The 14,257-nt window shown below is 35.8% G+C and overlaps 1 protein-coding gene across 1 annotated transcript; it reads left to right on the top strand.

The window, feature by feature from the left end:
• The first annotated feature begins 248 nt into the window (after window positions 1-248).
• Window positions 249-13,113, top strand: atp5pb (ATP synthase peripheral stalk-membrane subunit b). The gene is made up of 7 exons (XM_039748582.1): window positions 249-394; window positions 1,505-1,541; window positions 6,353-6,498; window positions 6,941-7,104; window positions 7,538-7,663; window positions 12,057-12,236; window positions 12,949-13,113. The coding sequence occupies exons 1-7, from the start codon at window positions 367-369 to the stop codon at window positions 13,024-13,026; spliced, it is 759 nt and encodes a 252-aa protein (XP_039604516.1). The 5' UTR covers window positions 249-366; the 3' UTR covers window positions 13,027-13,113.
• Window positions 13,114-14,257: the final 1,144 nt, after the last annotated feature.

Here is a 14,257-nt window from a genome sequence, read left to right as displayed (position 1 = left end):
AGCTTGCTGCTTGCATATGCCTAGGGGTGCTGGTTGGAAACTTTTACAGAGAAAAAAAGACATATGATCTGCTTTTCCTCTGATTAGTTAATCTGGGCTGCTTAGGCAGACACCAGTATAATCTTTAACATAAAAATAAACAAATAATAATGTGACCTTATCAATATGGCGTCAAAACTACCTATTCTTTCTATGGTGGATGGAATCCGAAGATCTCGCGATGCCACGCTTACGCATGCGTTCTGGTAGCTGCCGCCATTTTGATCTCCCTGGCCGCCGGAGAAGGGCATAGCGCGGCTTTTAGGAGATAGGCAAAACATCTGTGCCTGAATAAAATACAAGCAAGTTAGAAACAGAGAGAGCAACATGTTGCCCAGGCTGGTGTACGTTTCGGGTATGATAATTTTTAATTTCATTCATTAAATGAGAAGAAGACTAGAAGAACTTGAGGACAACTGTCACTTTGTAGGCCTTTGCTAGTAAGACTGTGGGTCAAAGGAGGTCGACAATTTTTGTGATAAATGGGGGACTTTTTTAATTTTAGTTGCCTAGTTGCGGAATGTTAAATCAGCGTAGATGTCGGTATTGGTACTGGTTTCACGGTTGTCAGTTGAGTTTGATTTTAAATGCAATTACAGTTCCCAAGGGTGTCTTGACATTTCACCTTTTTTTAGTAGGAATTAATTTGGGGACCTTAATCAGTATACAGTATTCCCCCGGATACCCTATGTTGTTCTTTTTATGTAAAAGCATATAGCGACAGGTAAAGAAATTGGTTAAGATTCAAGTACTGGAATCGGTGTAAAAATGTGTAGTAGTGTGTGTAGGTCAGGTAAGTTTGAAAGTTTATTAAACAGCACTGACTCGCTTCAAGAACACATAACTGCAACTTGCTTGACCAAACGAAACTGTTGGCTTGTGCTTTATTACCTGTTTTTTTTTACCTCTTCTTTTCTCACTGCTTTTGTAATTAGATAAGAAGCAATTTAGCTAAACTATCGAACGAGACGAATGGAGTCTTTTGTGGTTCCAAATTTGATTTATTGTTTTGACATGAAGAGCGTTGAAATGGTGTTCATTAAAGGAGACACTATATGTAGGTGTTATAACTTCAATGGGGTTTTTATGTAGTGGTGACGATACATTTCTTTGATTTTCGAGTAAGGGCATGTGAAGTGACTTGCTCAGGGTCACACAGTGTCGGTAGCGAGATCTCAACCCTCAAACTCGGGGTTTGAAGTCCAACGCCTTAACCATTACTGCAGACTGATGTTTTATCGTATCGTAATAAATATCAAGAAAGTACTAGTTTTAGTGTCGGAACATATGTTGTTTTGTGTCAAAGCGACTAGCATAATAGATAGATAGATACTGTTAGTGAGTAGAGTAATGCAATTTGAACAGAAAAAAATATTTGCACTATTGACACAATAGTATAATTTGCTTAAGATACTTTTTAAAGTTTCTTCTATAAATAACACTTTCTTTAAACTATCTTTCCTAGCTTCTGCCTTTAAGGGAAGCAGTGCACTAGGTGCTGGGTAAGTGGTTTTTTTTTTTAAATTTCTTTATAACAAAAAATTGAGAGATTATATTTAAACGTAAACATTGCTTACTTTTGATTTATGCTTGTAATATATCGTGTTTGATTTCACCAAGCTTGGTAATTGACGCAGTTGTTTCATACAGACACAATAACTTCATCATAAGTGGATTAAGGTGTAGAGTGTCTTTATTTCCATGTATAATTTAAAGTAACGGCTTGAGATATAAGCATTTTGTGATTGCTGAAATGTTGGTACAAGCTTGTCCAAGTAACTAGAAGTTTGTTTTTTTTTTCTCAACACTTAGTTAATATGTAGCCTTATGCTTTCCTGATACCTAAAACCCATTCATGCTGATTATTCAACTTCTACAACCTGCATTTTATGCATTGAAGTACTGCATACCCAATGCAGCACTTTTTGCTGTAATTTATTTTGATGCTTTGAAGGTCATTTAAATATTTAGAATGATTGTGTTGGTTTTAACATATGCAAAGGAGAGATGTTGGGTATTTTGGGAGAAGGATGCTAGGGCTGGAGCTGCCAAGCAAGGGGAAGGCCTAAGAAGAGGTTTATGGATTTGGTGAGAGAGGACATGTAGGAGGGGGTTTGACAGAGCAAGATGTAGAGGACAGGACGCTATGGAAACAGATAATCTGCTGTGGGAGCAGCCAAAAGGAGAAAAAGAATGCAATACATGCAAACAATATCATTATTATCATCCCCGCCAGTTTAACTGCTGTGTTCCAGGTTTGCACAGATTACCCAGATGCCCTCCCAAATCTCGGCCCCCCCACCCACTCTCCATTGCCTTTGGGGTTAGATGTACTCTTTTTATATCATCTGACACCACCTCCCAGCCTTGTTGTTTTTTGCCTCATCCCCTCTGGCTCCATCTTGGTGTTCACTCTGTCATACTCTGCTTTTTAATTTCACATATACAAGGTATCTTAGTCAGTTTATCCTCAGACTTGGAGCAGATGCTACAGTTGCTGTGCTATCTCTTAACTCCGTATTAATCTCTGTTTTGTGACACACACACACACACACACATGATCACTCCAATCTCTTTTCTTTCCCAATCTGCCATGTCTTAGTCCGATAGAGAGAAATTCTTTTAGTTTTTCAGACAGCTTCTGTTTTCCATACACTTTTTGCCCTTACTTTCACTGTTGTGCTGACACCTCTGTCTGCACTCAACAGGTCACCTAAGTAGCAGAATGGCCATGCTTTCTCCAGAACAACCTCATTGTAACTCTTGTAAATGGTTTTAAAGTTTAGCTAACCATGGGAACCAACTCTCTTCATAAACTAGATTTGGAAAAAAAAAATCTGTGACAACAGAAATACATACATAGCCTAATTAGGCTGTCAGTTTTAAGACAGGGTTCTTACTTGTTTATTTAAAAAAAAAAAAAAAATTTCAGGTCTAATAGAGTATCTTTTAACCCTTTTAAGTGCACTAGAAAGCATTTCTCTGTACATGCATTGCATTTACTGAAGCCATTGATGTAAAGCAAACAAAGAATGAAATCGTGCCCTGTAGTAGGTAACACACTCTGAAATGGAGAAATTAGGTTCAGATAGGTATGTCTGCACTTAAGGAGATGCACCTGAGCAAAGTGATTGCTCTTTCATAATTTCATCAAAAGTTACAGACAGACAAGTGGTCTCGCTTTCATATTCCTTTAAAAGTGGTGCATGTTTGTTCTTTCTCTAGTGGCTTACCTGCAGCACAGGAAGTCTTATCTAACATTTTTCCTACCTTCTAATAAGAACTTTATTAAGCTTTTGTAGATTGATTGAGCAAGTGAGCTGTTTTCCTGCTTGTTTTTTGTATAATAAATATGCACAAGCAGAATTATAAATAACCTTCAATTTGTAAGCAAAGTAAGCTATAAAGCAACCAAAACTAGTTTATGTATAAAAGTGAAAGGCAGGAGTTAACAAGCCAAGGAGAAGTCCATTTCAACACTAGTATTTGTATGTAAATTAATTTTATAATACAGTATATTTTAAAAATTAAAGTATGATTCATGCAGCAGATCAAGCCTATTTCAACATTAAAATTGTTAGGATTTTTGTTAAATTGTCTTTTAGCTATATTGTAGTACCAGCAAATGCTAAAGTACTGTTTCATCAGTAACACTAACGATTCGTTATCAGATTTGTTAGAATTGAATAACCGATACTTGGTCAAATGAACATCCAGCCATCCATTTTCTAACCCGCTGAATCCGAATACAGGGTCACGGGGGTCTGCTGGAGCCAATCCCAGCCACATTTTAAACTTCAACACCACAGTCTGAGTACCAGATGTTAGAATTATGGGTGTTTTTAATTATCTTTTAAATCACTATAAGTGATTTGTGTCCAGGATTCTTTAAATTGCTGAAAAGGTCAATGTTGCCATTAAAATAATTTTTCTTTTTTTACTTCAGCTAAGCTTCTGTTTGGTCCTCGAGGCCAGGAGACATAATGTTCATTCCAACCTTGCTTTAATATAAATTAAGGCAGTATGAGTCTTTGCTTGCTTTACCAATAAAACAAAAGAATGAACTAAATATGTAATTGTAATGGACTTTAAGTATTCATTCTTCATCACGTAACAATGCCTTTATTCAAAGCAACTCACAAAAATCTGTAAAATATTGTTTATCAGATAGTTAATAAAAAATACTGAACTAATTTTTATGGTAATGCACAAGAAATTTGGGCCGTTATAGCTAAGTAAACAGGGTGTCAAGACCGACTTGAGGGTGGCAGTAGTAAGCAGGCAGTAAAGGAATAGCAGCGCTAGCCTGAGTTTCTTTGTTATTCCCTTTACATTTGCAGCAAAATGTAATGCAAGAGAGGCCTTATTAGTTTAAGAAAAATGTCAATTAAGATTTACACTGCATGTGAAAATGCATTTTGGCTGAAGTTTCTAAAGTGAGCGTTGTTGACTTTGAAAATAATCTTTGAAATTGTGATTTTTACAGCAGGTATAATGAAAGGAAAATCAGAAATACCGCACTTGTTATACATTGTCATTAGTAAGAAAGGAAATCTGTTTTTGATTGGTGCAATGGATGGTTAATGGTTCTATCATAAAGCAAGTAGAGTCATTGATGACAGGTTCAAAGGAGAACCAGAACAGGATTAGGAATAGAATAATTCTTTTAGTTCATGGAGAATCATTTAAATCTGTGTTCATAGTACAAGTATAGGTTCAAGATCACAGCAAGTGTTGTGCAAAAATGTGCTGTAAAATTTGGAATGATGTGTTTAAGAAGCAGAAGCATGTCAATTTTACTAATGATGCAAGGTAACCATATAAAAATATGGTGAAGCTTAACCTAGAAGTGATAGACCTTCAGATGTTTTTGTAATGCTTTGTTTTTATCTGCAAAACTTATCTCCAGACAGCGCAAGTAATTTTGTGTGTGTTAGAGGTTTGTTAGGAGATTTGGCATATCTGTCAAGCAACTGGCAGGGGATTAAAGGAGGTGCAAGCAAAATTTTATACAAGAGTTTGGAACATCAAGAGATGACATTTGCAAAATTCAGTGCAGCAGCAAATTAGTGTATACGTTTTTTTACTTGTGAAATGAAAGGGGAACCCTTTTTTCATTGAAAATTGTAACTTCCTTCACAGTAGGAGTGCTATATTGAGATTTGGAAAAGTAATCTACCCTTTATTAAATGTTTTTCTTCATGTGGTATTAGCGTAAATGTTCTACTGAATCGCTTATTTGTTACTTGATGATTCCATGCAACCTGTGAACTTTCCTCTTGTGTAATGTTTGGTATAACAAAGAACAACATGATTTTGCACCCGACTGCGCAGTGTAATCTCCCAACTAATGAAAGATAGTGTCAGCTACAGTAACACAAAGTAAGGTGTAGAGGTTGGAAACTTTAATTTTTTAACTTTGAAGTTTATTATAAAAGTTCTTTAGATGTAATTTAATTTCAAATTTGAATACAAAGACTTAATTGTAAATAAAAACGGGTGTTCGTTAGGGTTAGTGTGTATAATTGGGACCATTTTACACAACCAGCATCCTTATTTCTCAAGTGAATAGCCACTGTCTAAAGTTTCTCCACCAGTATATATTCTTCATATATATTCTATTTGAAGATTTCAGTCACTTACTGATTTATTTCTAACCATCATACAGTTATGCATTCCATATTTAATTTTCCAGTCATCTAAACTTGAAGTCCAGTACTCACTCACTAATTAGAGTGTGGGAGAAGCCTTAAGAAGGAGCCAGTACTAAGCATGAATACCTAGGCCAGGCAGTTTTGACTGATACGATTGCCATGAGTAGCGTTGATGCACTTCTGTTATTACTGTTGTATTCTTTGTTGTTGTTGGTTTTTTTTTTTAAAAGAAAAGAATGAATAGATAAAAGGTGATGTTGTATTATGTCTGAGGTAGGACTGATCTGTAATGATATATAGCATAATAAATTGAATGTCAAGACATTTTGGGTGTTATTAAAAGAAGGGTATGACCCTCTTGTATGGGAAAGAAAGAATATTTAGTTTCATTATACAAGATCCAATTTGGTACAGGTAGAGCTTTAATCTGGATAGGATTATCTAATAATGCTTATGATCAAGAACAAAAATTCCTGCTTTCCTGCAAGGTTTGGGTTTGTCTAATGTAATAACATCTACTTTTGAAATTCCTATTGTATTTTGGTTGTTTTCCAAATTACTGTCCTTGACATAAATTCAGAGTAAAAGCATGACTAACTACTGCTTTAAATTCATTTTAAATTGGAGTTGTCTTATACTGTACATTGTCGTCCCCCCAGTGTTCTCCACGCTTCCCGTTCTTTACATACCAGTCAGCAGAGCTTGGCACCTCTCCCTCAACTGCCTGAGAAAGGAGGCAAAGTACGTTATGGACTGATTCCTGAGGAGCTTTTCCAGTTTCTGTACCCCAAAACAGGAGTAACAGGTCTGTTAAGCATGTACTTTGAATTCCATTTAAAAGTAGTCTCATTGTCAAAGATACAACTGAGGAACCATTGGATAATGTTTTGATTTTTCTAACATTTTGCATATTAGTCTTGCATGTATGCTGATGAAAGCTGGTGCTGCCAAACAACTAAGTGGGCAGTAAGTCAGTTACTGTGAATTTAATAGTAAGCCTGATTTTTTATTTTTTTTTTAGTAATAGTCATATGGCTATCGCCCGTTTTATTTTGCTTTTCTTATACATTACACTGATTTACCTCTTGTGATTTTATGAATCAAATGTTTGTTTGTAACGCTGTTAGAATTATTACATTTTTTCATTATTTTAATTTCCTTTGTATGTATTGTCTTTTGTGTTGAAATACAGATAACCTGATTGTGACAGGTTGTTCTAAGTGTTTGTGTTAATTTATTCCCTTTAGGTCCCTATATGCTGGGAACTGGTCTCCTGACCTACTTGCTTTCTAAGGAAATTTACGTAATTAATCATGAAACTGTTGCTGCTGCATCCATTGGAATAATCATCATTTATGGAATTAAAAAATATGGACCTTCTGTGGCTGCTTTTATTGATAAACTAAATGAGGTATTAAAAAAAAAAAAAAAACTAGTACAGTTACAGATAATTAACATGTGGAGTTGTAACTTAATGTTTTGGACACTCAAAATTTTGAGAAACTGATTTAGTATTAAGCCATAGCCTTTATAAAATGTTTATTCTCACCCCTGCCATTGGCATTTCAGCCCAACTGCACTGCTTGTAATTGCTGCTTCTCATGCGTGGCTTGAATCTTTTGACATATGCAATATTTGTAGAGAGTTTTGGGATTAATAAATATAAAAATGTTGGCAAACATTAATCTTAGTAACACTCTGTCTGACTTCCATCTTACTCAGGAATTTTCTTTGTTTGTTGCTAAGCGCTTGTAGTTTTATTTTTATGTAATACCAGGTTAAATATACTGTCAAAGAACAGTTGTGCACTTTTAAAAACACATTTTGTCCATGTCTGGTTGCAGGAGAAAGTGGCCAAAGCTCAGGAAGTAAAGGATACAGCAATGAAGTGTTTGGAGCAAGCAGTACAAAATGAGAAGAAAGAGCAGTGGAGGGTTGATGGCAGACATATGTTGTTTGATGCCAAGAGGGTAATTCTTTACTCTTGATTCATAACGATGGTTGTATGTTTTAGCATGCATTGCTTCTAATGTCACACTATCAGTTTTAAAGTTTTTTTTCCAGTTCTAGGCTTTATAAACTACTGTAATTCTTGCTTTGTCATTGAATTAATGAACAATTCCATTTACTGAACTTTTCTAATCAATTACAGGGTTGTGAAAATCAGAGCTTATTTCTGCATTATCAGACACAAAGAAAAAGTCAGTATGGATAGTGCATCAGTCTCTTACATACCACATTCACTCATACTGGGCAGCTTCAGGACCACAAACAAACTAAGGGGTTGGCCGTTACCTGGCCGGCAGCCACACTACCAGGTCTTGTGGCCTGGATAAATTACTGAGGTAAACTTAAATCTACCAAGCCGTACCTCTGACAAATATTTTCCCCCAGTCGACTGTTAAACACAATCAAACAATATCCAAATGTAAATCAAGTGCAGTAATATATTGGATGAAATAAAATGAAAAATACAATAATGCAAAACCCCTTGGCTCTGCACATGAATAACAAACACACAATACAAATAGTGGCAACGAATGATTACTGAAATGATAATGAATGTGAAAATAAGTCCAGGTAAATAACTGCCCAAATTACTGATAGTTGTCCCAAAATGTTTCTGTTTGATTCTCCCGAGTGAAATACTGGAACAATCTCACCGTGATTTCTCGGCAGTGGTGGAAAATAATGTCCATCCCTGGGGTTTCCGGCAATGAATGCATTGTAATAATCCGGCCAAGTGAGAAGCAAACTGAAAAAATGTCACGATGTGAATGAAGGCAGAAATTGATGATCAGTTGCGGTTAGGTGAATCTCGTCTCTCCTCTTCTTTCCCCTCTTCCCGTTTAAATAATAATGAGCTGGATGTAATGGAAAAACCTCCATTTCAGACGTTTCTATGGGGTCGCTGCCTCCCCACAACAGCCTTCCCCATTTCTTCTTGCGGGAACAACACTTTAAACAAACACATACTAGTTTAAACAGAGTGATGTGACGAGACACAACAGGGTGCAAACACAACTAAACAACAACACTTATGTGGCCTCGCTACAAACTAAAATACTCCCCTTTGGCATCTAGGAGGAAAAAATCATAAAACACCAGGAAAATGTGTAAGACCATTTTTCAGGTCTCGGTACTTATACCAAAACAGTTCTGAAGCAAATAATGGATAACTCTAAAACCCAACCAGTATGTCTTAAGCAAATTCAGTTTATACATTACATCAACAGGTAATCTCAAAGTGAGATGGGGTTTCCCTATGGAAGCTTTAAAGAAAGTGTGAGATGCGTGCACATTAAAGTGCTATAGTCGTGTTCTTCTGAATTGTGCCAATTATTGGTAGAAATGGTATGAATTAATGGAGCTGCTTCAATGAGACCGTACAAATGCTACTTGTGCTTCAGATCAGTTTATTGAGCATGTTTCTTGCACTGTCTTAAAAGGTTTTACACAGCAAAATTCTTGTTCATTTGGCCATTTCATTTTTAAAAATTCTGATTGTATATTTTATAGGGCTGTAATGATTAGTTGACGTAATCGACGATGTTGACTACAAAAAAAAATCATTGACGCGGATTTTTTATTATCGACGCATCATGAACAGAACCTTCAATAGAGGCTCCGGTCACAAAGAACCACATTGGTTTTTGTAACTGCAATGCACTACATGAACGTCAGGGGACAGTATTGTTTGTTATTGTTTGCCAAGGCTGCATGCAGTCCTACCAACGAAGAAGAATGTCTGAGGAGAAGAAGAAAGTAAAGGAAAATAAACGTGGTTGCAATGGCGAGTCGGATAGAAGAGGGGGAAGGAGATGGAAAAAATTGAGACAGAAACTTTGAAAAGTGAGGGAGCACTTCACCGGATGAAGAGAAGAAAAAAAGCTGAATGCAGATTATGTAAAGCGGAGCTTTCTTTTCAGGGCAGCACCATCAGTGGAGATGTGATGCCGCCGTCTCTTGAGAACGTATGCTGGCGCAGTTAGTTAGGGACAGATCAGGAGAGCGTGAACAAGACTGAGAAAATGAAAGTAAAAAAAGCTAATTTTTTCAAGTAACAAATTTTACACCCGATCTGTTCATTTTCAAATAATATTGCATTAGTGCGATGTTTTCTGATTGGTACTATTCAGGTCATACAATGATGTCTTCAAAATGTCACATTTGTCTGTTTCTTTTTTTTTCCCTGGTGCTGTGCGCTGACACCAGAAGGCGTGAGCTTATTCAGTGCTAGCAGCAGCACGCAGGTGGCCGGTTGCTTGTGCTATAACAAGTTGACCTGGCAGCAATCAAAGCGCATGTACTGTGCAAGGCATGTATGCGGTCCTCTGACAAAAGAAGAACATTCATGGGTCACCTCGCAGAGGAACTTTCTTTCCTCTGCGAGGTGGGGGGAAGGGACGCAGTCGTTGATTACAACCGCAAGAAGGTACGAAAATGAATATAAATAATGTTGCATCCATGCAACGATGTTTTCCGAAAAGTACTATAAGGTCATAAAATGTAAAATTCCAAATATCATATATACCTATGTCTTTGCTTTTTTGTCAGTGCGGCTTTGACATCACGGGCCTTAAGGCGCATACTAATTCAGCGTAAGCAGGAACACTCAATAAAATTTAATAAAACAAAATCAAGTGACAATGAGATACGAATAAGGCAGGTTTGCCAGCGTTTGTGTGTCACCTTTTATCCATCCAGATCAGAGAATTTCCAGTTTGATTGTCTCAAAACACCACTCATATCTACAGAAATTTCCAATTGCAGATAAACAGTAACAGCGTCAGATCCCAGGAGGGCAGTATTATGTATCGTGATCGTGACTGACAGAATAAAAGTAGAAAAAAAACCCAATAACTTTTATAAGTACTATACATTTAATACAGTGGCTGTTACAGACACAAATCAAATGTATGTGTTTATTGTATAATATTAACAATAAGAGCAACTCACTACTCAAAACTGTAAATATACAAAGCAGTCAAGATCAAACCGGGAGACTCTTGATTATAAGTCAGCAATTCCTACCGCTGCACCACAGAAGCTATTGTATCATCCTTGAACCTTTTCTGAAAATGTTTATTTGATCTTTACACTACAGACTTTACACATTAGATAGTTTATATCCACATTTTTTAATTTATTACTAAAATATGAAAAACGTTTCAGTTTTAACAATGTATTTTTTGGTTAAGTTAAATGCACTTTTTTTGTTTGAAGACTTACGTGCACTTTAGTTTGTATTGTTAAATGTATTTCTTTTTTTTTGTGGTGGTCACACTAATATAACATCTGATTATTTTCAAATTCATATGTTTCACTGGTTATTTTAATTTGATTATTATTAATTTTAATCGTGTTAATGCAGAGACATCAGGGTGACATTCACAGGTTGACAGATGTGAGCAGATGAGGTAAGACATGCACTGGAGCCAAGAACAGGATGTGCAGCCACAGATTGCAGGCATCAAAATAGTCAGGCATGAAATAACCGTGACTAATCGAAAAATAAATTGAACGATTAGTCGACTACCAAAATAATCATTAGTTGTTACCCTAATATTTTACAATGAGTAAAACTGTTATGCAGCCACCATACTGTGATACATACGGGAGCATCGTTCTTCTATGTTTAAGCTTTCTTTTCTTTGGAGCACACAAACCTTCATGCCATAATGCCAGATCTTTGCAAACAAATCTTTTCCTTCCACTTTGCTGATTATTATTTAGGATGTAAAAACAAGATGTTAACAAGGTTTTATTTGTCAGACTGTACAATACTTGGGGGTGGGTTTCTTGATTTTGGCTTTTCAGTGGTCATCTTACATCTATGTTAAAGAGAAGGGTACACTAGACAGATATCCAAGTAATATGAAACATGTAAAAGTTAATTACAGATACTGAGGAATGCTTCATTAGTTTTGCGTGAATTTTGCAGCAGTCATAAACTATCACTTTTTGTGATGTTGTTTTTCTAACAATAACACCAACATATCCTCACCATATGTGAGTTGCACTAATTTGTAAATTATTTGTTGTATCCCATTAGATATTTTTACCTTTGCAACATTAGGTTTCTGAAATGGTAAAGAGAGTGTTTGGCTACATATTCACACGTCTTTCCAGTCAGATAGACCAAATGGTATTTCTTTCCTTTTACACCACTTTGTAAACATACTGAGGGAAAATTTTTGAATTGTTTGAACCTTTACCTTCCTGCCAATGATTGGAAAATGAAGGGAACATATTTAATGTAATTTTATAACATTTTATATTGGAGAAATACAAATCTTACAAAAACATTTGTATTTATCTTGTGTAGTATTTAAAATTAGTTTTTCTTGTTACCTCCTTCAGAATAATGTGGCAATGCTACTGGAGATCAACTTCAGAGAGAGGCTACATATGGTTACTAATGAGGTAAAGAAGCGGTTAGACTACCAAATTGATGCCCAGAATTTAAAGAAAAGGATGGAGCAGGAACATATGATCAACTGGGTAGAGAAAAATGTCGTCCGAAGTATTACACCTCAGCAGGTATAGCATGCTCATTTTTTATTGAAGGGGATTTGCAGTTTTAAGTTAAGTCGTTAAAGTCAAACTAACCTAAGGTGTGATCTGCCTGGTTAGCAGCAATGCATTATTGATCAGTGCAGATCTTTGGAGGTAGTTAATATGGTGCTACAGCATATGTTTGATTCTGTATTTTGATGTGACTATATAAAGGCAGGGTTTTTAATTTTCCATAGTCGCTGTAGTTTTCTTCATAAACATTTACACCTTTATAATTATTTTGGACATAAATATGTTATTTACATGCTTCTCATGTCAGACTGCCCCTAATTTTATGAAATTTGCATGGACAGCATTTTCACTAAGGTTTCATTATTCCATTTCACTTGATTTTTAAACCTAATTTCTTTTAACACATTTTGCGGAAAATTATAATATTTATACATTTATGTTTCTGGGTTCTTTTTGGAATGCAACAGAGCCCGAGACAAATGCTTTGCAATGCAGCTATTTGAAGAATCACTAGTGCTGATAGAAGACACTACAAGGACAACATTTTAGTATTCTTTCTTAAATGGCTTTTATCACAGACCATTACTTGACTGGTCATATTTCCAGCTGCAATTTGTTAACTAATTTGTAGAAATTGTTATTTACATATACATAAATACAAAATGTGGTATTGCGTATGTATAAATAAATTGGCAATATAATAACTTAATTTATTCTTTTATAGGAGAAGGAGAGCATTGCAAAATGCATTTCAGACTTGAAAATATTAGCCAAGGCTACACAGGCCCGAGCTACAGTTTAACATCTTAAAGTCCTATAGTGCAGAAGACATCTTGTGACATATTTTGAATGTCTATGTAATTATTAAAGATATTTGCTCTTAAAATTATTTGCGTTTGTGATTCTTGTACTTCTGAATGAATTGTTTGCTACAAGTGTAATTTTTTCCTGTTTTTATACTTGCGTTCAGAACTACCTTTAGAATTTGAAATTGATTTCCACCTTATACATACATGCTGCTTTATGTAAACACTGGACTCTGAAAAACTGTTACTAAATGCTAAACTTTTCACATGGAAATAAGCTTAAACTCCTAAACATCTTGCAATTAAAAACAGGGTTAAATGATGACAAGAGAAACATTATTCCAGTTATTCTCCAAAATATGGCCAAAAGTGCTTGAAATATTACTTTTTTTCTTTAATGTCTTTCAGCAACCAGGTATGTGTGTACCAACTTAAACAGAATCACTTGTAACGGTTAAATCTGTACCATCTCAAAAGGCAGGCACGAAGTTCAGGTTTATAGTGACACCCTTTAATTCACATGCCAAAGTAAAACTACAGAGAACCTAAAATACTTTATTCAGGATTGGTTTCTGGCTATTAGCCAGAAATGGATACAATCCCCATTTGATGTTAAAAACAGTAATCTAAAATAACATCAACATGTTGCTTACCAAACTAAAGATCACACCCTTTGCAAGTTTAATGGTATGCTGACAACTCAGAAAATTAACATCAATGATTACATCATTTTCACTTATTCACTGTTTGTCCTGACTGAAGATAAATGTGTAAAGGTCGTAGAGTTGCATTAGCCTGTATAAGTGAATGTGTGACAGTCCAGGTTGGCTGCAGCTGCTGTGGCCATTTTGAACCTGAGACCGTCGATAGTAGTAAACCAAGATGGCTCTCTGCAGTAAGGACACTTGCACAAGATTGATGGTGCAAAATTCTGCCAAGTGCTCTTATTCCACAAAAGTCCATCCATGGTTCAAAACCCCACATTGTAAACCTTCAGAATGAATAAAGAAGTAAGTAATAATCCTATAATTAAAACAGTGTTAAATGTGCAGGATAAAGGTTAACGATAAATAATTCATCCACTGGGGAAACCAGTTCATATCAACTTTCACTCTGTCTCACCAGCTCACCCCCAACAGTTCTTCCCAGCTGGAGGTAATGCTGACTCCCATCTGGACAGTTGGATCTAGGTGTCTGCCTGCGCTTTTGGAACCCTGAGAGGTTTAT

The sequence above is a fragment of the Polypterus senegalus genome, chromosome 3, assembly GCF_016835505.1.
Source record: "Polypterus senegalus isolate Bchr_013 chromosome 3, ASM1683550v1, whole genome shotgun sequence".
NCBI lineage: Eukaryota > Metazoa > Chordata > Cladistia > Polypteriformes > Polypteridae > Polypterus > Polypterus senegalus.
The sequence above is the reverse complement of the archived record's forward strand: the minus strand, read 5'-3'. Positions and strand labels throughout refer to the sequence as shown.

Bases quoted from the DNA above. Each gene is read 5' to 3' on its own strand.
- atp5pb (XM_039748582.1), top strand. From the start codon at position 367: ATGTTGCCCAGGCTGGTGTACGTTTCGG. The intron at 1,542-6,352 runs GTAAGTGGTTTT...TCGTCCCCCCAG, and splicing joins AGCAGTGCACTAGGTGCTGG to TGTTCTCCACGCTTCCCGTT. The intron at 7,664-12,056 runs GTAATTCTTTAC...TACCTCCTTCAG, and splicing joins TGTTGTTTGATGCCAAGAGG to AATAATGTGGCAATGCTACT.